Source organism: Andrographis paniculata, unplaced genomic scaffold (genome assembly GCF_009805555.1).
Source record: "Andrographis paniculata isolate CXL003 unplaced genomic scaffold, ASM980555v1 Contig19END, whole genome shotgun sequence".
Classification (NCBI taxonomy): Eukaryota; Viridiplantae; Streptophyta; class Magnoliopsida; order Lamiales; family Acanthaceae; genus Andrographis; species Andrographis paniculata.
Window position 1 is genome coordinate 1,261,917 of NW_026137479.1, and position 25,616 is coordinate 1,287,532.

General features: G+C 41.0%; 6 protein-coding genes across 12 annotated transcripts; 3 read left to right on the forward strand and 3 right to left on the reverse strand.

The window, feature by feature from the left end:
• Positions 1 to 5,352: 5,352 nt before the first annotated feature.
• LOC127241945 (uncharacterized) lies at positions 5,353 to 5,824 on the reverse strand. The gene has a single exon (XM_051261244.1). The coding sequence runs from the start codon at positions 5,822 to 5,824 to the stop codon at positions 5,525 to 5,527; it is 300 nt and encodes a 99-aa protein (XP_051117201.1). The 3' UTR covers positions 5,353 to 5,524.
• A 682-nt stretch (positions 5,825 to 6,506) lies between these two features.
• Positions 6,507 to 6,719, forward strand: LOC127241953 (uncharacterized). Its single transcript, XM_051261257.1, has one exon. It carries the CDS (start codon positions 6,507 to 6,509, stop codon positions 6,717 to 6,719), a length of 213 nt encoding a protein of 70 aa, XP_051117214.1.
• On the reverse strand, positions 6,627 to 8,063 carry LOC127241924 (uncharacterized). 3 transcript variants are annotated; one of them, XM_051261219.1, is made up of 2 exons: positions 7,509 to 8,063; positions 6,627 to 6,743 (listed from the first exon to the last, which is right to left on the reverse strand). In XM_051261219.1, exons 1-2 carry the CDS (start codon positions 7,887 to 7,889, stop codon positions 6,741 to 6,743), a joined length of 384 nt encoding a protein of 127 aa, XP_051117176.1. In that variant the 5' UTR covers positions 7,890 to 8,063; the 3' UTR covers positions 6,627 to 6,740. The 3 variants fall into 3 exon arrangements, with proteins under 3 accessions (XP_051117176.1, XP_051117168.1, XP_051117158.1); XM_051261211.1 differs by having other exon boundaries at positions 6,675 to 6,796; XM_051261201.1 differs by having other exon boundaries at positions 6,735 to 6,858.
• Positions 8,064 to 8,222: 159 nt separating this feature from the next.
• Positions 8,223 to 24,024, forward strand: LOC127241880 (probable metal-nicotianamine transporter YSL6). 3 transcript variants are annotated; one of them, XM_051261139.1, is made up of 8 exons: positions 19,022 to 19,478; positions 19,659 to 19,831; positions 20,129 to 20,226; positions 20,423 to 20,560; positions 20,663 to 20,852; positions 21,259 to 21,382; positions 22,221 to 23,156; positions 23,582 to 24,024. In XM_051261139.1, exons 1-7 carry the CDS (start codon positions 19,115 to 19,117, stop codon positions 23,150 to 23,152), a joined length of 2,019 nt encoding a protein of 672 aa, XP_051117096.1. In that variant the 5' UTR covers positions 19,022 to 19,114; the 3' UTR covers positions 23,153 to 23,156; positions 23,582 to 24,024. The 3 variants fall into 3 exon arrangements, with proteins under 3 accessions (XP_051117104.1, XP_051117096.1, XP_051117111.1); XM_051261147.1 differs by lacking the exons at positions 19,022 to 19,478; positions 19,659 to 19,831; positions 23,582 to 24,024 and adding an exon at positions 8,223 to 8,568 and having other exon boundaries at positions 22,221 to 23,309; XM_051261154.1 differs by lacking the exons at positions 19,659 to 19,831; positions 23,582 to 24,024 and having other exon boundaries at positions 19,357 to 19,478; positions 22,221 to 23,309.
• Positions 8,952 to 11,016, reverse strand: LOC127241903 (protein LAZY 1-like). Of its 3 annotated transcripts, XM_051261189.1 has the most exons (5): positions 10,862 to 11,016; positions 10,673 to 10,772; positions 9,865 to 10,532; positions 9,356 to 9,554; positions 8,952 to 9,211 (listed from the first exon to the last, which is right to left on the reverse strand). In XM_051261189.1, exons 1-5 carry the CDS (start codon positions 10,865 to 10,867, stop codon positions 9,192 to 9,194), a joined length of 993 nt encoding a protein of 330 aa, XP_051117146.1. In that variant the 5' UTR covers positions 10,868 to 11,016; the 3' UTR covers positions 8,952 to 9,191. The 3 variants fall into 3 exon arrangements, with proteins under 3 accessions (XP_051117146.1, XP_051117139.1, XP_051117131.1); XM_051261182.1 differs by having other exon boundaries at positions 8,952 to 9,554; positions 10,703 to 10,772; XM_051261174.1 differs by having other exon boundaries at positions 8,952 to 9,554.
• LOC127241940 (uncharacterized) lies at positions 23,595 to 25,521 on the forward strand. Its single transcript, XM_051261233.1, has 2 exons — positions 23,595 to 23,796; positions 25,382 to 25,521. Exons 1-2 carry the CDS (start codon positions 23,595 to 23,597, stop codon positions 25,519 to 25,521), a joined length of 342 nt encoding a protein of 113 aa, XP_051117190.1.
• Positions 25,522 to 25,616: the final 95 nt, after the last annotated feature.

Consider the following 25,616-nt stretch of genomic DNA (forward strand, 5'->3'; position numbering starts at 1 on the left):
TTGGCGCTGAAGTTAATCGATGTTTCAATTCTAAAAAGGATGACTCACACTCGTGATCCCAGTTAATCTTTGCATCCTTTTTCAGCAAATTAGTTAATGGTTTTGCAATCTTCGAAAAATCAAGAACGAATCGCCGATAATATCCTGCCAAACCCAAAAAGCTTCTTACTTCTGATTGATTGGTAGGTCTTGGCCAATCCAAGATTGCCGCCACTTTAGAGGGATCTACTGAGATACCCTTTCCAGAAACAACATGCCCCAAGAAAGCAACCTCCTTCAACCAAAACTCACATTTGGATAACTTGGCATATAACTTTCTTGCACGCAATATGTTTAATATTACATGCAAATGTTTTGCATGCGTCTTTTTATCTGGGGAATAGACCAAGATATCGTCAATAAATACCACCACAAACTGATCGAGGTATGGTTGAAAAATTCTATTCATCAACTCCATAAACGCAGCCGGGGCGTTAGTCAACCCAAAGGACATAACCGTGAATTCATAATGCCCGTATCTAGTCCGAAAAGCTGTCTTCGGAATGTCATGCTCTGCAATCCTTAGCTGATGATATCCAGATCTCAAGTCAATCTTTGAGAATATAGTTGCACCTCTCAGTTGATCAAATAGATCATCAATCCTCGGAAGAGGATATTTGTTCTTCACCGTGACTTTGTTCAGTCCACGGTAGTCAATACATAACCTCAAACTTCCATCCTTCTTTTTCACAAATAAAACTGGAGCTCCCCAAGGCGATGTACTAGGCCGAATGTAACCCTTATCTAGCAATTCCTGTAGTTGCAATTTAAGTTCAGCTAGTTCTAAAGGTGCCATCCGGTATGGAGCCCTTGATACTGGCTCAGCACCCGGCACAATATCAATAGTAAAATCCACCTCACGAGCTGGTGGCATACCCGGAATGTCATCAGGAAATACATCAGGAAAATTTCGGACTACAGGAATATCTTGCAATCGCTGCTCCCCTTGCGTCAAATCTCTTACCTCACACAGATATACTGGAAACCCCTTACGAATAAATGATTGAAATGATAGGGATGAAATTACCTTCATAGAAGGTTGTCTGGCAGATCCTGCATAATCCACCTGTTCGCCCATCGCTCCAACCAGCGAAATTGATCTTTTTCGACAATCAAATTGAGCTTGATATGCCACTAACCAATCCATCCCCAATATTACATCGAACTCGGATAGCTTGATGCCCAACAAGTTAGTAACAAAATCAACCCCTTCAATACTAACCGGAATCTGCATATAAAGCTCTCGGCATTCCAACACTTCTCCTGATGGAAGTAAAACTTCCACTACCACTTCTACTGATGAATTCAGACCCAATCGTCTAACTAGACGCTTAGATATGAACGAGAACGTTGCACCCGAATCGAATAACACAAGAGCAGGAAAACCGCAAACCAGAAATCTACCCGTTAAAACCTCACCTGGATGATAATCAGCTTCTGCTTGGGTAAGAACATTTATTCGTCCACGCTGGTCAGGTCCTCTGCCTGGCTGCCTAGATGAAAAACGTGACTGACTTCGTCCCCCTCGCCAAGATGATCCTAATCCTCTCCCTTGTGACTGCGAAGACGGCGGCTGCCATGGCCTAAACCTCGGTTCTGGAAACTCCCTTGCAGTTACCACACTTGGACATAACCTGGCAATGTGACCACTACCACCACATTTAAAACATGTCAATGGAACTTTATCACAACGAGTACCTGGGTGGCTTGTTCCACAACGCCGACAAACAGCCCCCGATTGTTGAGACCTCTCCTGACTCGGTTCATTAATCGAAATCCCCTTATACGATGGCCCAGACCTGAACATTTGCCACCATTTCTTTTTACCCTTGGGCTCATCCTCCACTTTAGCTTTTCCCTTATCTCGAACCTGATGTTGATAACCTATTTCCTTCTCACTCTCCTTTTGTCTGACTTCCTGCTTCTGATAAAATCGGGCAGCACGCTCGTAAGCCTCATACAATGAACTGATATCCAACACCGCTAAAGCTTCTTGAATTCTGTGTTGCAACCCGTCTACAAAATGGTCAATTCTGTCTCGCTCACAGGAAAAGTAGTCAGGAACATACATCTCCAACTCATTAAACTTCACAAAATAATCCTCAACTGACATCGAGCCCTGCTTTAAGTCCAGCAATTCTTGCTTCTTCGCTTTTCGAATATGCGACGGTATAAACCTAGCCTTTAACTTTGCTTTAAATTCATCCCAAGTCATATCCACTTGGTCTACACCTGCAGCTTCTTCACCTAACCACCACCGATTTGCTCGGCCTTCCAAGAAATAGGCTCCAATATTAACTCGTTGATCTGGCGGAACCTGAACAACACGAAATATCTTTTCCATCTTTTCAACCCAAAACTCAAGGACTCCTGGCTCCACTGAACCAGAATATGTTGGTGGGTTATGCCGCATCACAGCATCAATGAAACTCCTCTGTTGAGGCATCATCGCGGCCATAAACTGCCGAAAGAAATCCTGACTAGGTGCCTCTGTTGGTACATGCGCTGGCACAGGATACTGTGACTCATCAGACGAAGGATCAAACTCTGGGCCTTGAATAGCCCTACGTACACCACCACCTCGAGAATTCGACATACTGCCCCCAATTTTTCCTGATTCAATATCAATTCAGCACACAGCTAAACCAAGCATAACAATAAAAGATAGATCACATTAACATGAATGCACCCGCAAAACCCAAACCTCACCAAACCAATTCAATATCATTATTATTTTCAAAACCTTTTTAATTCAAAGAGCCAAAATCTATCAAACCTAGGCTCTGATACCAACTTTATTGTTATTAACGATGATGATAAGGTTCTTATCATCATCTACTATATTATTATTATATATATTATATTATATATTATATATTATATTTATATTTATATTTATTTTTAATTTTATCGATATTTATCCATTTAACAGTCTATTTAATTATAACTAATATACAAAATTGGAATATAATTTATCCCAAAATATTAGTTTCTTGATTCCATTACTATTGTCAAATATTTATTTGCTATAATAATATTATTTTATACATTCCGAAATCGGGGCATTACATCGTGGGAGTAACGGCAGAAATCCTAGCAGTTTTCTCAGGGGAGGTTGCGCCATAGGCTTGAAGAATACAAAACTCTCCATTATTTGCATATTCGAATTCGACTATACTAATGAAATAATGTTAGATCTAATTTGCTTTTTTATTTTTATATCAATTATGACAACACGGTAGATCCTGGACTTAGGATTAAATTCATGGTAAGTTGCAACAGCCCAAATAAATTAGAGGAGAGGAGAGAAATAATGCAATGGAACAAATAAGGTTAATGTTCCGTTTTAGACTCTGACTTTTGGACTTTTAAAAAGATTTGAAATAGGAAAAAGACTAATATTTTATAAATAAAAAATATATATAAGATATGATATTAACAAATATTATATTTTAAAAAATATAGAAAATAACTATATAAACCGACCCTAAATAAATGCATGACTACTGAGTGAGTCGCGCCGTACAAAGTTGAACTGTGGAGTGCACAATCAACCCGTACCATTATCATTCACACCTTATCTGTTGTGGGTCGGGTCGGGCTCTGCCTCTGCTGAGTTGTGTATGCGTTGTACTATATCCCTGCTGTGCTGTGCTGAGTTTGCCTTGCACGTAGATATTATATGAAGTACGTACTCTCAATTTCCTCTACAGGCTACAGCAGCAGCACACCTTGAGCATGCGTGAGTTAATCCTCTCTTTGTTTGTATGTACCTTGAGCATGCGTGCGTTAATCCTCTCCTTGTTTGTTCTCTACATACAACACTCTCTGTCTCTCTATCTGTAATGCATACCCAAACCCTAATACCCCCTCCCTCACACATACCATACCATACCATACCATGTCATACCATCACCCTCTTCTTCTTCTCTCTGTCTCTCTCTTTAAATAATATAATAATCCATAAATTTGTTTTGTTTTTCCACGTGTTCCTATGTACTCTATTCTGTATTTAATAGTATTGCAATTGATTCGGTGATTGTTTCTAAATTTGAAATATTATATATATATATATATATATGCGCTTTCACTACTACTACTACAAATTAAGAAGAAGATGCCGGCCAGGCTGGGCGGCTGCACCTGCACCTTTCACGTGCTTACCAATTTACTATTATTTGTTCAGGTCTTTGTCGGCCAGCCGCCTTACAACACAATTTACGACCTTAATTATTCATTTACTTTGGTGTTACGTTGAGTGATTATTATTGTCTTTTTTCTCTCTCTCTCTCTCTCTCTCTCTCTCTCTCGTATTATTATTAGTATTATTATAATATGATGTGTAATAATTAATTATATATCAAGCCGCACAAATCATCATCATTATCGAGCTGATCTGATCTGATCATAGAGATGGGATGGATGGGTGGACGGAATTGGGGGCATTTGTCTAAACAATAATACATTTACACAGCTACCGCTGGGCTGGGCTGGGTTCCAATGGGCTGGATTGAATTATTAGGTATTCATTTGTGGTCGAGCACTAGTATTACAGGACTGATGACACCACCTCCGCGCTATCAAGAAGCCGCCATGCTCAGTAACTTACTTTAATTTCGAGCAAGCTAGGGGCAGGGCCATTACATAAATGGGAATGGGATCTCATATATACAACCGTATCGAGACTTGATGATACCAATTAAGACCGAAGCTTAAGCAGTATAGAAATACTAGGCATTATCAATTTATTTATATATATATCGTCTGGCTAGGCATATATGTGTATATTGAGGACGACGAGGAAGAGGACGAGAAGCAAACCGTAGAGGACAGCGTGGAGGAGGAGTGCAGCTATGCTGGTCTTCATGTTGAGGAAATCGACGGGGCGGTCCCTTCCGGGGAGCTGGATCACGAACCCTGGGGACAGGAATACGAACAGCACCGTCGCTATCATCACGCCGCCATAGTCATTCATCCTTGGATTTCGATTTCGCTTCCGCTTCCTTACTGGAGTGTGTATATATCTATCTATATATGTGGTGTGGTGTGGTGTGCCTTCCTTCAGAATCCCCCCAAAACTAAAAGCAAAGCTACTGCCCATCGATGCTCTGGATCGGATCAGAAGGAATACTATATTATGCTCAACCGCTCTTTAATGCTTTTTCTTTTTGTTTTTTCTGGTGAGGGTGGGGGTTTGTTTGTGTTTGCGTGCTAAAAGAAAGAAAGAAAGAAAAAAAGAAACAAGGAAAGAAAGATGCCAGTGATAAATACATTAATAATAGACTTGAACAATATATATAATGAAGAGATGTATACATATATAATGACCATACCAGTACTAGTACTATATACTCCAATATAGAGTACAAGTTAAGAGCCGATGTACAGGTCGCGCGCGTATCTGATTGCTACATGCATGTATATGCTGGTGGACGGATATGAATAACTATAATCTATACATGGGAATGGATATATGATATGATAATTAACGGAAGTGGATGTGAACCCCGACGGCAATAACGAGGATGGTGTAAACAGCCAGGTAGAGGAGCGCATGCACCAGGATGGAGATGGCGCTGGTGCAGAGGTTGCCAAACTCAATAAACCTGCTCCTCGCAGGTATCTGGAAGAGCAAACCCGGCGACAGCAGGATGAACATCGCCACCGCCACCGCCACCGGTCCCCAGTCGGCACCTGCACCTGCACCTGATGATGGTGATGACGAAGACGACGACGATGATCCCGCCGTCCACCCCTCTCCCAATCCCAAATGTCGCCAATCCATCTATCTATCTATCTATCTATCCGGCCTAGCATGCCTGCAGGTGAGCTGGGCGAGGCGAGGGAATGAAGGCATACATCTCTCAGTCCTTCTCTCTCTCTCTCTCTCTCTCTCTCTCTGGTACTAGTTCAACTTCAGCTTCCTTCAGGAAGAGTGTGCTGTCGGGACGGGGATAAATGCTAAACTTAGATAAGGAGGTCAAGTGCCCAACTCAGGAGGAGGGTAAAGATTATATATTATACTACTATTACTTATACGTTATTATGTGATGTAATGGATGGCATATTACCTTTTCCATACACAAGCTACCTCCTTGTTATAATAATAATAATAATAACTGTACTTGTATGTTTGTGTTACAAACAAACAACGTGTTTCATTTCTTGCCCGGGGAATAAGGTTAAAGGTCGATATAATATAATACTAGTTGGTTTGTCTTTGGTAGGTGCGGGCGGCAGGGGTTGGGCAGATGTGGGAAAATACAAGTACTAATATGCTCTCCTTATCCTCTACATCTGCATCTACGCCAGTACCCTTTGACAGGTTAGCTGAGTTATAAGGAGGAGCAGAGCAGAGCAGAGCAAATAAAGGAGAAGAGAGAGCAACAAAGCACTGCTCTAGTATGATAATATATATAGTGCAGTGAAAGTACTTTCTATTCTATTCTCTTCTCTTTCTCTAATTGATGGCAGCTGATTTGGCGCCTGTGCTTATAGCTGTGATATTCTTCGTACTGTTATCACCGGGACTTTTATTCCAGCTTCCTGGAAGGCATAGGCCCATTGAGTTCCTCAACATGCACACAAGCGGACTCTCCATTCTTGTCCACACCATCATCTTCACTGCTGTCATTACCATCATCCTTATTGCCATTGGCTTCCATGTCTATGTCGGGTAGAGACACCCACCCCACGCGCATTCACTATCACGTGTCATTTCATTCACGGTCATCGGCAACGCATATGCATATTGTTACTGTCGTAGAGTTGATTGCATCATTCCGATCAAAAAACAAAAAGAGTTGATTGCATCATTCGCTACTCATCCATGAAATAAAAGCATGAGTCAAACCAACGATTCCAGTAGCGAAAGTACATATATAGCAATTCTATAGTAGTGGTATTTATTAAATTTGCTCAGCGCCCCTCTCTATCTATTGAACAACATTTTAATCCCTAGTTATGCTATTGCTATGCGTCCCACATAAATAATAATCTCAACTGACAGTGGAGTAGATGGAATTCAGATGCATCTAGCTAGCTAGCAGCAGATCATGATGATACAAGTGCCCAAGAATGTCGTCGCCCCACGTCCTATCTCATGCTCATGTGAAGTTTCTTTTTTAGGAGATGCAATTACATATGCAACAGACACACACACGCGTGTCCTGCACTTCGTTCATTGGTCTTAATTACTTGGGACTCTTTTCGGCTACAAAATTAAAATGGTCTCTCACCTTGCAAATTCCACGCTCCAACAGATCATGCATGTAGATAGATAGATAGATAGATGGGTAACAGAACAAGCAAATGCGGAATGTCATGAACAGACCAAAAAAAAAGAAAGAAAAAATGCCTAGTAGAAAGAAAGGGCAAAAAGAAGTTACAAACATGTATGTAAGCGCGCCCAAACAATTTCAAAGCAACAGAAGCAAGAATAAGAAGCAGGAGGAGGGGAGGAGGAGTACGTTTGGCTTATCTTTGATTTGGTTGGAATCATGAGCAGCAGGAGCAAGGGTAGGCCAGAGAATGGCGCCGGCGAATTCCGACAAATTGGAAACAATAGCGGCAATATAAAAGAGGAGGACAAGCGTAATGACGAGCGGCATGAGAAAGAAGCCGATTATAAAAGTTAGGGACCCGAAGAGCATTAAAGCTACGGAAATCCCTAGGAAAAGCAAGCCAAAGGCGGCGGCGGATATGTGGGGGGGGCGAGGAGAGGAGGAGGAGGAAGAAGAGAGGGAGAGGGTGGGGAAGGAAACGGGAAGCGGTGGAGAAGGGAGGACGTGAAGAATCATGGAGCAGAGCTGCTGCAGCGCTCCCGTTTGCTCGTCCGCTTGTCTCATCATATTCGTACTCGTACTCGTACTCGGTCTCAGTTTGTTATGTAGACTTAAAATTGTATGTAGGTCGAGGGAAGTGGATCGTGCGCGGAAGTCGCGGTCGGTTGGAGGCACCGAACAGAATTCATGCCGATGTTGGGGATAGGGATAGGGATAGGGATAGGGATTGGGATCGGGATCGGGATCGGGGTTGGGGTTGGGATAGCGATTGCGGCGGCGCGGTATTCGAGGTAGACAGGAGGATGGATGGATGGATGGATGGATCACTACTGTTCACTGTACACTGCCCAACAAGTCAAGGGGTGGGGTGCCTGATATTAGGAATTTAGGATAGGATAGAGCCGGCGGGAGGAGCACATAGCGTTGGATGCCATAATAAACTCAGGAGTCAGGAGATTAGATTATATCTCCTAGATTAGATTTGATTCGTTCATTCATTCCTCCTCCTATACGTCGGCTTTAATTATCTCTCGCCGCTTGCTGCAAATGCATGAATTAGCTACCACTGCACTCAACTCCACTCCATTCCATTCCATTCCACTCGATCGGTGGGCGGAGCTGGATTGCTTCCTTGCTTGCTTGCTTCATTTATGAATTAATTAGCAAGCTACTCCATTGCTATGCAAGTAGCAACTGCACGTGGTTGAAGTCTTTCAATGCTCTGCTCCCATGGGGATGGTTCAAGGTAATGCATTTCGAACCTTGATGGATAACTCGTTCATTTTACTCCTGCGCCAGAATTACATACTTGTTTCTTCTATATATCTATCTATACCCCACCCCATTCCTGACGGACTCCCACCCACCGTAATTAACCTGCTGATGGTTTTCTCTTTCAATAGGATTATCATTTTGTAGGCAATCTCGAACCTTTGCTTGCCATTGCCATTGCCGTGCCTTTGGGATACCCGAGAGTAAGAATAGGGAGTGCCATACATTATAGTGACGATAAGTTCCCAAAGATTAAGATGTATTCTAATATCCTGTGCACAACATCAATAGATATATTATTGCTTCTGAGTCCACCTGTAAACCTCTAGACGATAATCAAAACGGTGTGGCTTGGGAACCTAACTATCCTCTATTCTTAACCAGCAGGAAGGTATGTTCTTAAGTAGTTCTGTACTGTAGTATTTATTATTGTAAGCCACACGAGTCACTGTTTATAAATATATCATAAAACAAACACTCATACAGAGAGATACATGCATACATACATAATACAGATAGGCCAACTCCATCTTGAACTTGAGCAGAGCAGAACTGAACAGAATGAGGCTGCTCTTGTCTTTATAGGAGTTTCTGTCCCTAGAGCTCCAAGACCAGGTCTGTAATGCCCATCAGAGGGGAGGGGGGAAACAGGGATAAAAAGTTAGTTAGTTAGTTAGTACGTATAGGATTCCCAACTGTATGCATGCATTCGTGATGATAATATGTATGATCCATATCATAAAACAAACATCTCAACTTACAATCAGAATCAGTTTTAACCCAGTGCCCTCGAGCTCCAGTGTTTGTCACCCAACTTTTGCAGCTATTGTTTGAACATTGTTTTGTGGTTTTGTCTTTCTCTTTGCTCGCCACGTCATTGCCACCTATGTTCATGTTCCTATTATTGTTATCCTCAGGCATCTCTTCTGGGTGAACCTGTTTACGAAACATCTTCAAAGCCTGCTTGCCCAGACACACCACCATCAATTAGTAGTATTCTCATGCATTGTTGGTGAGAATGAATGGGTTTCAACAATTAATCTACGCCAATACCAGCTAAATATATTAATTCGAAAGAATAATAGCAATTCTGATATTATAAAGAGTCGAGAGTTAAGAAGTTGGTATGGTTTGACGGCATAATATTTAGTCTTTGCCCTTTTCCAATATTACAAGTACAAGTGTGTGCTGTTTCTTATACAACAAGAATAAGACTTCTCTCTGTGATTTGGATCAACTCTCATTATAAATGAACAGAGAATAGGCTTACCTTGAAGAGTTTTTTCTTAATTGAAAATGCAGCAGCACGACTCTTTGATGCAGCAGTAGTTGCTGATGAACAATGGAACTTATTCACCGCCTTTTTCATGAGATTATTTGGCCGTGTCTTTCTCGGTACTTGTTCTGCCACTTCATTATAATTTCCTGCACAATAATCATCTTTAGCCACCTCTAATTTCCTCTTGAAGAGATCCTCCAGGGATATCCTTTCTTCCGCCGCCGCTTGTTTATATTCCCCGGGCTTGAGAAAGACAGAGTTCTGGAGAGCAGAAGATGGCTTAACTACAGTATCGGCTGCTTCTTCAGTAGGCTTACCACTGAGGGTTATAATGCTTGCTTGACTGCTCCTGGCAATTTCTTGCTCGTCTTCAGCTTCAAGAAACTTGTCAAGCTTGTAGCTCATTACCTCAGGATGATTATCAGTTGCCTTGTTAGTCGATAGTTTTTCCCAGGTGGTTGGAAGTTTTGGTGTGGGGGGGTCCTCTGTGTTGGCTAGCTCTGCACCGAAGGTGCCGATTGCAAGGAAGTCAAAAGGCAGAGGCTCAAATGATTCTTGCGATTTTGGGAGTTGGATGTTTGAGTGGGAGGACTTGTTCGGCACTATGCAGTAGTAATGCTGTTGATCGAACAGAGTCTTCTGTGATAAACAAGGGGATCCTGAAAGCCAAAATGCTTGTTGTTAGCTACACCCTACATGAGTGAGTGAGTGAGTGAGTTAGCTAGCTTATACATCAATAACTAACACTATATGTATATATGCATGCTAGACAGATAGATAGATGGATAGATGTACGTACGCTCTGCTCCGCTCCTTGGGGAATTCTTACCTAATTTGCTCTTTCTCGTTGGCTCGTCAGCACCAGTGTGCATCAGCTTACGGTGCATCCATCCAAGGAACTAATTAGAATGACAGATAGACACACACACAATCTGAGTTGCATTAATTAATGTATGTATAATTCCAGTAAGACTTGGTTGGGGCTTACCTTCATCTTTAGCTATGTTCTTATGTCTGAGACCGAGACGAGAGCTGCAGCCTCAAGATTGATACAACTCAATGTTTAAATGCTTATAAAGTGAAGATTTACTGTACATCTTGTCGACGGGATGAAGTGCTGTTTTTTTTTTCTTCTCTTCCTCTGTTCAGATATGGAAAGGACAGGGCTCCTAGAAGGGTCTATGGTGTTCGAGTATAGAGAGAGAGAGGAATGGATTGAGATGTCGTCGGACAAGCACTTTTGTCAGCATAGTATCTATCATATCATCATCATCAGGATATATATATATATATATATAGAGATATGAGTGATGCTAACCATGCAATGCCAAACCTATAAAGTTGGTGCGGTTTTTTTAGAATGAACGAACGATGGTGTGCACTCGATCGGCAATAATAATCGATAGCTTCTGAATTTATGTTAATCATTCATGTAGGTATGTGTGTGTGTGTGTGTGTTAATCTTGACTAGACTACTATGGATGCAAAGTGCAGAAAGGAAGAACTCATTGGCCTGTTCGTGCTGAGTCTGATCTAGTCTAGTTTAGTCCAGTCTAGTCTAGTCTTGTCTAATGTAGGATAAATATGGGCTGACGATATATATCTCTCCTCTATCCTATCCTATATATGGTAAGCTGCAGAAAGTGATAACTAAATAGCATAACTGTCCAACTAACTAGATTGCTATTTATGTATATAAGATTTGACAGTGGCAGACAGGCAGACAGGCAGAAATGGTGTTTGTTTGTTTGTGCCTGCCTCCTTCTTCTTCTTCTGCTGCCGTGGCTCTCTTTTGAAGTGACTGACTGACATGTAGTGTACGTATGGCAGGACGACGTAGATATGATATGAATAATTGGTGTGAGAGCATGCATGTAGGTATATATGTGTGTATGCGGAAATTGCAATCAGCAGTAGCTGTAGTAGTAGTATTAAGCTAGCTAGAAAGATGGTTACGTAATTCACATTCTTGACAGAGGGTAGTAGTAGTAGTAGTAGTAAGTAAGTAGGGATGCACAGCAATCAGCAATCAGCAATCAGCAATCAGCAATCAGCAATATGAGCATTTGGACTTGCATGCTCGACAATATCTGTAGACGAATATACATACATACACACGGCCTTAAGGCCCATACTGATACGGGCTGAGGGCATCTGTTTCATTTTTGGCAAACGGACAAATGGTAAATAATTGAGTTTGGGGGTTGTGATCAGGTCCTATCTGTCCTGTCCTGCATTTTTATTTTATTTTATTCTTGATCCCATCGATGGAAATTGATTTGTATAATGAATAGACAATATTTCCATAATCCTACCTGTCCGGTATTTCATCGGACCTGGTTTGCAGGGTATTAGATTCGGCTGGGATTTATCCGGTGCGCACGTCATAAAAAAAAAAAAAGAAAAAAGAAAAAAGAAAAAAGAGAGAGATTATACAACAGTCAACAAACCAACCAACCAACCAAGGGTGCTGTGTACGATGGGTGTGTTTATTTGGAGTTTTGGATTTTGAGTTGAGATTCAAATCGTAAAAATTTTGAATTTGAATAGTGGTATTGTTGAGCACAAAAAAAAATAATAATAATAATAAATAATGGCAGTAGGATTCTGGATGGGTCTGAATATAAGCCAAACGGCCCAGAAGTCGGGGCAAAAGAAATTCGGACAAGGAAAGATGACGACCGATACGAAGGTCGGGCAAGATGAGGTAAGTGGGGCGAAGAAAGATGAGATGGCAGACGCGGAGGTCGGTCAGGACGAAGAAGGGAAAAGCAATACGTACTCAGGTCCGTAAGATAAGGTCGGGCTCTGAGGTCGGACATGATAAGGTCGGACACTGAGGTCGGACATGATAAGGTCGGGCACGGAGATCAGACAGGATAAGATCGGGCGTGATAAGGTCGGGCACGGAAGTCGGACCTGATAAGGTCGGACACTGAGGTCGGACGTGATCAGGTCGGGCTCGGAGGTCAGACAAGATAAGATCAGACACGGAGGTCGGTTGAAAGAGGAAGTCAGGCGAAGAAGGACGGCTGATACTGAGGTTGGTCGAAAAAGAAAGTCGGGCGAAAAAGGACGGATGATACGGAGGTCTGTCGAAAGAAGAAGTCGGGCGAAGAAGGATGGCTGATACAAAGGTCGGTCGAAAAAAGGTCTGTTAATTGGTCGCCTACTTAAGTAAACAGGAGTTCAGTCGCTTGGTTGGGGCGACCATTGAATTGTCCTGATGATTCATTGTTCAGCCGATTGGAGAAATCAGATGGTGGTCGCTTGATGAGGCGTCGATGAGTCGTTTGGTCTAGCGACCAGTCTAAGAAGCCAGAGGTTATTACTGGGCGGTTGAGTAGTCGGTCGGGACCAGCCGCCCATTTAAGGCGGTGAGGTTTTCAAAAGCGGTCGGCCGAGACATTTGAGTGTTGTAACTGGCGCGAGCGGTTGGTGAGTCGGTTAACATACGTGTCAACAGAAAAGGACTTTTTGGTAACCGACCAGACGGCGGTTCAAACCGTTTCTTTAAAGGCTTATTTAAGGATTCGGGTCTGTTTTGAAAAACGATCTTCAATTGAATCAAATTCAAGAGAATTGCTTTTGGGGATCACCATTTTACTTTTCAGTTTGTAGTTTTTTTTATTTTCCTAGTTTATCTATGTATCCTACAGTGCCTAGGGATTCCTAACCTCAGGCATTTATTTTATCAAATTCGAACATAATCTCTATTTTCGGGTTTTACTTTTTATTGTTGAAAAATTGCATCAACAATTTGGCGACCACAGTAGGAGAAAGGCAAGATTGTTGATCCTACGTCAAGCGAGAATTTTATACGACTGAGGTCCGGCCGAATCATCAAAAAGATCCATATGGCAGGCTCACAACCCCAAGTCTCTTCAACACCAATTGGGGAAACAATTTCACCACCTGCTATGCCGAATGCAGGGGAAGTACCACAAGTACCTGCTGATTGGGTGACTTATATTCAACAATTAAACAATTAGCATACTCTGGCAATGCAAAACATGTTGCGTGAGCAACAAAACCTTATGCAAAATATGCTAGATCAGGCTTTATCAAGGATTACTCTGCAACCTACTCAGTCACAGCCAAGGATGTCACCATCCAGATTATAAGCAAATTTTGCAGGGCCTTCATATGTAGACAGCACTCTGCCAAGTGCTACTATAGGGTTGACATGGGAAAAACTCCTCTGACATACCCAAATAATGTTCCATTGGATGTCAGAGCCGAACCAACCTTCTCTAGGGAAGCAAGGTTGGGGGAACAGACTCATAATCCCATCCCAACCGAACCAGCATTCTCTAGGGAAGAGAGGTTTGGGGAACAGACTCATAATCTCATCCTAGCCGAGCCAACCCTCTCTAGGGAAGAGAGGTTGGAGGGACAGACCCATAATCCCATTCCGGTGTTCGATCCTATTCCACCTAGAGTGGATTCGGAAGACATCGTTCAAGTTCTGCGGGTGCATTTCGGAATGAATCCGCAAACGATGAATAGGCCGGCATATCAGAGACCTTTTCCAGAAATGATCATTAACAATTTTCCTCTCCCAAGGAATTATTGACCGCCAGACTTTCATGCTTTCTCAGGAGAAGACAGATCCTCCACCATAGAGCATGTGGGTCGGTTCACAGCACAGTTAGGAGAAGTCGGTAATAACTCTTTTTATAAACTGCAACTATTTGGTTTGTCTCTTACCAAGACAGCTTTTTCATGGTTTGTGAATCTGCCACCTAGGCAAATACAAACATGGGAAGGTTTAGAGATGGCGTTCCATGCTAGATTCTTCAACCATTTACCAGCCGTTTCTCTTTCAGATTTTTTGGAAATGGAACAATGTACAGAAGAGTCAGCCTCACAGTTCATCGAAAGGACACGTCTAATGAAGAGGCGTTGCCCGACAGTCATTGAGGAGAGCGAGATGACCAACCTGGTGGTCAGGAATATGCACACGCGACTGCGGGAGGCTTTAACGGCCCATGACATTCAAGATCTGGCCAGCTTAGCATCCAAGACGGAGAGGTTAGCATCTTTTTTAGAGAGACGCATCCACCAGACGACGAACAAGGGGGAGGTGCTAAAGAAATAGTGGCTGAAATTATAATGCAAAATCGACCAACGCGTAGGCCACCACCAATACGCAATAGATGGACGTCAGATCAGAGGTTGATGTGACCTCGGATGATGCAGGTCGGATCTGGGGCTGACGTGGCCTCGGATGCTGGCCTGCAAACTCCTAAACGTCCCGAGAAGTGATGCTTAGGAGTTGGGCGGGAGGAGGCAAGTTGTTGAGCACAAATAATAATAATAATAATAATAATAATAATAAATAATGACAGTAGAATTCTGGATGGGTCTAAATATAAGCCAAACGGCCCAGAAGTTGGACAAAAGAAAGTCGGACAAGGAAAGATGACGGCCGATACGAAGGTCGGGTAAGATGAGGTCGGTCAGGATTAAAAGTCAGGCGAAGAAAGATAGGATGGCAGACGCGAAGGTCGGTCAGGACGAAGAAGGGAAAAACAATACGTACTCAGGTCGGTAAGATAAGGTCGGGCTCTGAGGTTGGACATGATAAGGTCGGGCACTGAGGTCGGACATGATAAGGTCGGCCACGGAGATCAGACAAGATAAGATCGGGCACGGAGATCGGACGTGATAAGGTCTGGCACGAAAGTCGGACCTGATAAGGTCGGACACTGAGGTCGGATGTAATCATGTCGGACTCGGAGGTCGGACAAGATAAGATCAGACACGGAGGTCGGTTGAAAGAGAAAGTCGGGCAAAGAAGGACGGCTGATATTGAGGTCGGTCGAAAAAGGAAGTCCCGCGAAGAAGGATGGATGATACGGAGGTCGGTTGAAAGAGGAAGTCGGGCGAAGAAGGACGGCTGATACGGAGGTCGGTCGAAAAAAGGTCTATTAATTGGTCGCCTACTTAAGTAAACAGTAGTTCAGTCGCTTGGTTGGGGAGACCATTGAATTGTCTGGATGATTCATTGTTCAGCCGATTGGAGAAATCAGATGGTGGTCGCTTGATGGGGCGGCCAATGAGTCGTTTGGTCTAGCGACCAGTCTAAGAAGCCAGAGGTTATTGCTGGGCGGTTGAGTAGTCGGTCGGGACCAGCCGCCCATTTAAGGCGGCGAGGTTTTCAAAAGGGGTCGGCCGAGACATTTGAGTGCTGTAACTGGCGCGAGCGGTTGGTGAGTTGGTTAACATACGTGTCAACAGAAGAGGACTTTCTGGGCGGTTGACAGCGGTTGCTGTAATCGACCAGCCGGCGGTTCAAACTGTTTCTTTAGAGAGACGCATCCACCAGACGACGAACAAGGGGGAGGTGTTGAAGAAATGGTGGCTGAAATTATAATGCGAGATCGACCAACGCGCAGGCCACCACTAGTACGCAATAGATGGACGTCAGATCAGAGGCTGACGTGACCTCGGATGATGCAGGTCGGATCTGGGGCTGACGTGGCCTCGGATGCTGGCCTGCAAACTCCTAAATGTCCCGAGAAGTGATGCTTAGGAGTTGGGCGGGAGGAGGCAAGTTGTTGAGCACAAATAATAATAATAATAAATAATGGCAGTAGGATTCTGGATGGTCTGAATATAAGCCAAACGACCGAAAAGTCGGGCAAAAGAAAGTCGGACAAGGAAAGATAACGGCCGATACGAAGGTCGGGCAAGATGAGGTCGGTCAGGATTAAAAGTCGGGCGAAGGATAAGATGGCAGACACGAAGGTCGGTTAGGACGAAGAAGGGAAAAACAATACGTACTCAGGTCGGTAAGATAAGGTCGGGCTTTGAGGTCGGACATGATAAGGTCGGGCACTGAGGTCGGACATGATAAGGTCGGCCACGGAGATCAGATAAGATAAGATCGGGCACAGAGATCGGATGTGATAAGGTCGGGCACGGACGTCGGACCTGATAAGGTCGGACATTGAGGTCGGACGTGATCAGGTCGGGCTCGGAGGTCGGACAAGATAAGATCAGACACGGAGGTCGGTTGAAAGAGGAAGTCGGGCAAAGAAGGACGGTTGATATTGAGGTCAGTCGAAAAAGGAAGTCGGGCGAAGAAGGACGGATGATACGGAGGTCGGTCGAAAGAGGAAGTCGGGCGAAGAATGACAGATGATACGGAGGTCGGTCGAAAAAAGGTCTGTTAATTGGTCGCCTACTTAAGTAAACAGTAGTTCAGTCGCTTGGTTGGGGCGACCATTGAATCGTCCGGATGATTCATTGTTCAGCCGATTGGAGAAATCAGATGGTGGTCGCTTGATGGGACGGCCGATGAGTCGTTTGGTCTAGCGACCAGTCTAAGAAGCCAGAGGTTATTGCTGGGTGGTTGAGTAGTCGGTCGGGACTAGCCGCCCATTTAAGGCGGTGAGGTTTTCAAAAGCGGTCGACCGAGACATTTGAGTGCTGTAACTGGCGTGAGCGGTTGGTTAGTTGGTTAACATACGTGTCAACAGAAGAGGACTTTTTGGGCGGTTGACAGCGGTTGCTGTAATCGACCAGCCGGCGGTTCAAACCGTTTCTTTAAACCGTTTTTTTAAAGAGTTATTTAAGGATTCAAGTCTGTTCTGAAAAACAATCTTCAATCGACATCAAATTCAAGAGAATTGCTTTTGGGGATTACCACTTTACTTTTCTAGTTTTTTTTTTGTTTTTTCCTGGTTTATCTATGTATATGTAGTGCTTAGGGATTTCTAATCTCAGGCATTTATTTTATCAAATTCGAAGATAATTTCTATTTTCGGATTTTACTTTTTATTGTTGAAAAATTGCATCAACAGGTATGATATGATATAAATAGATGTTAGATGCGATATTAAAATAAAAAATAGGTGTTTGATTTGATATTTTTTTAAAAAAAAAAATAGGATGAACATTGTATTTAAAATCTAATATCCGAACAAACACACCATGTATTGTTCGGTCAAACCAAATCATGTATGTTTCTTTCTATGAGTTTTGAGAAAAAAAAAATAGTTTTAATTTAATATTAAAATAATAGAAGGTAAAATATTTTGTCAAGAAAAAAAAATTATTTAAATATTAAAAATTTGAATTTGATGTTAAATGAAATATATCTACTTTTTTTTTTCTTTCTTTCTTCTTTAGTTTATAAAAAAAATTAAAAAAATTTAAATATAAATAAAAATATGTATTCATTAAATTATGATAAAAGTAAAGAAATTTATTAAGTATTATTAAAAATAAATAAATTTATTAAAAAGAAAATAATTATATGTTATGAGACATGAAAAAGAAATGATCATTGCAGAGTAAGTATTATTATTGACACCTAAATATATATGCAGTTCAGTCAAAAATGCTTTCATTCAATTTCATCCCATGAGTATACTAATATCTTAAATATATATGCAGTACTAATATCTTAAATATATATGCAGTACAGTCAAAATGCTTTCATTCAATTTCATCCCATGAGTATACTAATATCTTAGATTGTCATGTCATGTCATATTATAATATATTTTATATACATCTTGTATTTTTTGTTTTTAATATCGTGAGAATTCGCAGCAACTGTTATTTAAAAAAAAGTGCATATTAAATAAATTGTCCAATCGAATTTAATACCTGGAAGCTTATATTTATGTCTATTTGATCTAATACAAATTTAAAAAAACAATACTTAAAATTTCTATTTTTAAGTAAAAGAATAGGAAATGTGATATTTTATTATTAAATAAAACAAAATTTCTTATTATGATAATAAAAGAAAAAAGTGAGTGGAGCAAGTAATTTTGCAATAGAAAGTAATTTGTAAAAATCAATATTGAAAGAACGTCTTCTCCGCTGCCACGCCACCCACCTGCCCAACGGAATCGAAGCCGGATAGCAAAAAAAAGGGAGCGGTCACACCCAACCTACCACCGCAGCTATTTTATTAATAACATCCCTCGAATAAAAAATAAGTGTGTTAAAAATTTAAATTACAATAATTATAATATAGTAATAAATTGATACAATATTTAGAATATAAAAATAATTTTTAATATAATATAAATAATAAAAAATGATTTTATAATTAAAATAATAATAATAATAATAAATAAATAAATAAATAAAAGAAATTTGTTAAAATAGGATAAAACACACCCTTCGAGTCAACTGCATACATAACTCAGCCACTCTCTCTTGGCTATCGACGACGACTATCGGCTCTTTATCCTACCCTACCCTACCCTACCCTACTATGGCAGCAGAGCAAGAACCCCCCGTTGAGATCTCCGAGCCGCTGCTGCTCCACGATGAACCCAAGGCCGACGATGACCTTGATTTGGAACAGATCCCCGAATGGAAGGATCAAATCACCATCAGAGGCCTGTTTGTCAGTGCTATCCTCGGTACTCTCTTCTGTATAATTACGCACAAACTCAACCTTACCGTTGGGATCATCCCTTCCCTCAACGTTGCCGCTGGCTTGCTCGGCTTCTTCTTCGTCAAATCATGGACCGCCTTTTTGTCCAAGCTAGGGCTTTCAGTTCAACCTTTCACGCGGCAGGAGAACACCGTCATTCAAACCTGCGTTGTAGCCTGCTACGGCCTCGCCTTCAGTGGTAAATATTTTATGTTATTTCTCCCTTCCCTTCCCTTTGGTGTTTAATGTTGTTTCCTACTGCCCCTGCCCTGGCTGGACTCGGAATGTCGTTGGGTTCATGCGTATACCATGATGCCCGTATCTATCTATCTATCTATTCATTCATTCCCCTTTGGTTCCTTTCAAATTATGCTGACAGGGGGGTTTGGATCTTATTTGCTTTCTATGGATGAGAAAACGTATAAGCTGATTGGAGAAGATTATCCGGGCAATAGGGCAGAGGATGTAAAGAACCCTGGATTACTGTGGATGATGGCCTTTATATTTGTTGTTAGTTTTCTGGGCCTATTTAGCCTCGTCCCTCTTCGGAAGGTAATCTAATTCAGAATAAGAACTTATAAACTAAAATAATTATTCGAGGTATCCGCTGCTAGCATTCATGTCATTTTTACCCAAGTTTGTCCCTGCCCGTTTCTTAATTATGCAGATTCATTTATGAATTCAAGTGATGTGAATATCAAATTTTATTTCAGTTATGGAGTACCACATGTAGATTGTGACTTTGATGTCGGTTTAATAGAAATGCTTGCTTTTGCTCACAGTTCTTCTTAAAAGATCAGTGTAATTTCGTTGAACTCGTCTCTAAATATATGTTTGCCTGAAATTTAGGTCATGGTCTTGGGCTATAAACTGACCTACCCCAGTGGAACTGCTACTGCAATGTTGATCAATAGCTTCCATACTAATACTGGAGCTGAACTTGCAGGGTGAACAGCCTTCGCCATCTTTGTCTAGTTCTATTTTATCTTCTGCTATATTCATATTCTAGACTACTGTGTTTTGCACCTAACTATCACTGTTGTGGTAAACGATGTGAGTGTGATTCCAGCATTTTGTGATTTCCATCTTCATGATTATCATAGATGCCAATTTTTTTCTTTTTTATTTTGGTAATGTTTGCAGAAAGCAGGTGTTTTGTCTTGGAAAATATTTAAGCATAAGTTTCTTCTGGAGCTGCTATAAATGGTTCTTTAGTGGTGTTGGTGATTCATGTGGATTTGACAATTTCCCCAGCTTTGGATTGACTCTCTTCAAGAATTCGTAAACCCTTGGATCTTTCATTATTTCCCAGCATATATATCTGGAGTTTTGTTAAGAATTATCTTTAAGGTGTTTAATCTTAAAAATTGGCATTCAATGCAGGTTCTATTTTGATTTTAGTCCAACATATGTTGGGTGCGGTCTAATTTGTCCTCATATAGTCAATTGCTCTGTTCTTCTGGGAGCTATCATATCATGGGGTTTTCTTTGGCCGTTTATATCACAACAAGCAGGCAATTGGTATCCCGCTAATCTTGATAGCAATGATTTCAAAGGCTTGTATGGATACAAGGTACCTTGAATAAATTATTTTACAAACAATATTTCCTTGGATGGAAGAAATGAACTACGTTTCTCGTTTATTATATGCAGTTGTGACATACCTGCTATGCATAAGAACTCTAAATTTCATATACCCATTTTAAAAGTAAATTAAAATAAAAGGAAAAAGAAGATAGGACGATGAGTGGTTCTATGATGATATATACTCGAAGTTTTAGTTTTAGTGATTTTAATGTTTGCCTTACCTTTCAAAATGAGAAATTAACCAGCGGGTGTTTCATTTTGATTTAGGTGGTAACTTATTGAGTTCCTATCAACCTGTGTTCTCTGATACTTTTTGGTTTCCTTTGAAGGTTTATTTATTTTTTCAAGCAGTGGCTTGGCTTATAACCACCCGGTTGTTTTGTTTTCTACAGGTTTTCATAGCTATTTCTCTTATCCTTGGTGATGGTCTTTACAATTTGATTAAAATCATATTAGTAACTATAAAGGAAGTGTGTAGAAACAGCCAAAGCCTTCCGACGTTTAATGATGTCACAGGTGAGGATTATCAACCCAAATCATAAATGTTTCAATTGAAGTGATTAAATATTATTAGGTGAAAGGATTTTATAAAAAAAATTTAAAGTAGATGCAAGATGAAAAAATCTCAACATGATCCTGCTGTACATAATATAATCAAAATCACAGTGGAAGGATTTACAAATAACTTGCCAAATTTGATTATTCAAAGAGATGCCAGTTATTATGATAGAGATTCCAAATATTTACTCTAAAATTTTCCCGTCCAAATGAATATTTGGATGTATTTGTTCATTGTGTCATGTTCTAATTGGTATGATGGTCTGTAAATTATTCACAATGTATCTTACTTTCAGTTTCACGTTGTCTCCCTTTTTATATGGCATATTTATTCTTTATCTAGATTTGTTTCAATCTTAGTCATTTCATGTTCTCTTATTTACAAGTCTTCCAAACTCGAAATTCTCGTAGGTTCCCTTTGGATGGAAATATTTGAAAAATCATGGTAATGAAGTCATTGTACTTTTTTTAAAAACTAAAATTTACACCGTGTTTCAGACCCATCTATTGTATTTTTACTATATTGAGTATTCGTGGAATGGCTTTGTAAATCATTCTTTTTTCAATTCATCTCAAACGCCTACCTTAAATCGTTCTTTCATCCAAATTGATCAAAGGAAGAACCTGTCCTACTCTTTCTCTAATGACCCTTTAATTGGTAGTTCTCTTCTAAATCATGCACTTTTTAGTCATTTCACATAAGCATAGAATCAATTGAAAGCTGATGTTTGTCTTATGTGTGCTATATACTTCTGTAAGGTTTTATAATTTTCAGTTTACTTTTGTGTTTTGACAGATGAAGCTACCAAATTACTGTTGGAGCAAAAGAAACGTGATGAAGTTTTCCTCAAAGATAGGATACCTTTATGGTTTGCTGCATCGGGATATGTTGCACTCGCAGCCATATCAATTGTGGCAATGCCAATGCTATTTCCACCTCTAAAGTGGTATTTAGTCCTTTGTTCATACATTATTGCCCCAGCCCTTGCCTTTTGCAACTCCTATGGGACTGGGTTGACAGACTGGAGCTTGGCTTCTACATATGGAAAGATTGGTCTTTTTATTATCGCTTCGGTTGTGGGAAACCGTGGTGGGGTTATAGCTGGTTTGGCTGCTTGTGGTGTTATGATGTCAATTGTTTCAACTGCAGCTGATTTAATGCAAGATTTTAAGACTGGGTACCTCACCCTCTCATCAGCAAAGTCAATGTTTGTCAGTCAATTGGTGGGAACAGCAATGGGATGTGTGATTGCACCCCTTACATTTTGGTTGTATTGGAGTGCCTTTGATATTGGGTCTCCTGATAGTCCGTACAAAGCCCCATATGCTGTGATATACAGGGAAATGGCCATTTTGGGGGTAGAGGGCTTCTCTGAACTCCCAAAACATTGCCTGGCCATGTGCTTTGGCTTCTTTGTGGCTGCAATGGCTGTAAATCTTCTAAGGGATTTAGCCCCGAAAAGGTTTTCACAGTTCATTCCTATTCCAATGGCAATGGCGGTGCCATTTTACATTGGAGCTTACTTTGCAATTGACATGTTTATTGGTACTGTGATATTGTTTGTGTGGGAGCGTCTGAACGCGAAAGGTGCAGAAGATTATGCAGGTGCTGTTGCATCGGGTTTGATATGCGGCGACGGGATATGGACTGTACCTTCTGCCATTCTCTCCATCTTTAGGATTAACCCACCCATATGCATGTCCTTTGCCCCTTCATCTTCAGACTGAATAAGTAAAGTTTGTATATCTCACACGACGCAACCTTGCATTTTACATGTACATGCATGCTTTCATTTTCTGTTAAGACTCCTTACCATCGGCATTTTCTGTGATCATTGGATTGAACAGCCTTAATTATTAGGTAATGTAGGGTGCAGTTTCATCATATCAAGATGAACAGTTTGCTCTGCTCTGTTTTTCCATTTCTGTAGTTATGGGGATGTGAGGCAAGGTGAGGTAGATCGATGGTAGCTAACAATTTGTTGGTCCTTTCTATGTGCCTTACCTACCACCACACCACTGGTGGCTGGTGGCGTGAATCACATACTGGAAGTGGACTGGTTCTGACTGGAATTGTGCATATCACTCCTTGTGCTGTACGCTATGCCAAACATTTGGTGTTCTGATATCTCACTAACTGCTTGCTTGCTTGCTTAGATACATTCAAGAGATGGCATATGGTCACTTGTTGGTTGGCGGCTGCTGCGATATGGGCAACCAAGGTACTACCTACCTAAATGTAGGAGGAGAATCCGAGGATGTTTGCATATTTATTTACTCAAGGGCTGGGATTGATGGATGGATAGTTCTGGCGGAGGAACATCCTGATTGGCTTTTTCAGTCGCAACTCATAGTCGAGGCAGGCAGCTACAGTAAGTTGGCATATTTATTCGTCTTTATTGATTGTTGTACCGTATCAGTATCACTACTGGGTCTGGTGTTGAAGCTGCAAAATTGGTGTGTTGTGTTGTGGTGTCATGTTTATGTTTATGATTGTTGTGTGAAATAGACAGGGTCCCATATTTCTATGCGGATCCATTCCACAATCAAATATTAAAGAGATGGCCTGGCCTGGCCTGGCCTGCTGGATTGGATTGTAATCAGATTCGATGATTAGTAGCTGCAACACCAGTTGTGAGAAGATGAACTAGAGGACACTAGCCTTGCCCTGCACCTGTTCAGTGTTCCCGACAAGACAACCACTTTATTATCAGCAGAGCCCACCACTTCCAGCTTGTATAATATCCCATATCGACTTGTTGTCTCGGAGAAATTGGCTTGAACTGGCAATCTATTCTGACCTCCACACCTCTAAAATTTTGCCACTAAACAACAAATCAAGTAAACTTAAAACATCTGATTTTCTTCTGATGCAAGTAAATGATAATTATTGTTATTGTTATTATTAAGAAAGGAGAGGAGTGGAGAGGCGCGGAAGAAGATATATCGTTAGAGGGAGGGGGGTGGAGAGGACTTTGAAGTTTGAACCCGGCTAGAAGTAGCACTGCATATATAGATAGATAGATGGATATATATATATATATATATCTCTTCTTTCTTCTAATACGATATTATAATACATTAATTGGATTAGCAGTTGTTTATTTGTTGCGGCCAAAGAGACATTGATGAAGTTAATTGACATGTCGAAAGAGAAGCGGCAATTGCGAATGACTATTTATCAAGGGATGATGTGCAGGCAGGTCGGCAGAGGAATGAATATCTCTCTGCTCTGGGTGAGAGCCTCAACTCAATTAGTCTCCTCTCAATTATTAATAATAATATAGTTATTATTTTAAATATTTTTAACATTATATTTTAATAAAATATATAATTTTATATAAAATAAATAAATAAATAAAATAGAGATTTTTAAATAAATTAACAGGTTAATCAAATTAATTTATATTTATTAAAATAAATAAACTTACTAAAAATAGAGAGTATTATATAATACCAAATTTTCCACCACAATTAACAAATATTTTTTTTTTTCTTTGCCGTCATGGCGCACATTTATGCATGTGCAGCAAGCAAGCTCCTACCCTACCCTCCCCTCCTGGGGGCAAAATCCAAAGGATGAGGCCAGGCCGTCCACGACTTCCTCCGTGTCTCTTCTCTTCTTCACTTGTCGTCACTCGTGATTTCTCTTTCCTTCATCATCCTCATCGTCGGCTACTCTTGTCATTCATTCCATCCTCCAAACAAATTAATTAATCAATCAATCAATCGGCCTTCCTTCCTACCTTATTATTATTGTAATATTCTGCATCGTATTTGTCTGGGAAATTCCAATGCTACGCTGCAGCTGCAGGAGCAAAAACCCCCCATTCTTGTTCCCGCGTGGGCCCTCCGACTTTCTTAGCTGGCTGCAATCATACATAGTACTAATCATTACGTACTATGATGATTACTATTATTTATTATTATTAATGTTGAGAATCTTTGGATGATCAGATGGGATGGGATTAGATCCGAGGAGGCGCGGCGGCCGGTGCATTGATTCGCTCGCTACCTCTAACCACATATGCATCTACGCGTATCGGTTGGTCCGGTCCGGTCTGCATCTCCACCCCCACATCCCCCTTTGGATTTAGTCTCTACTCTCTAGTCTGTAGTCTCAAACACGCACGCGCACCCCTCTTTTGCCTGCAATAAAATAAACCATTACCCGCTCTTTATATAACCTCAG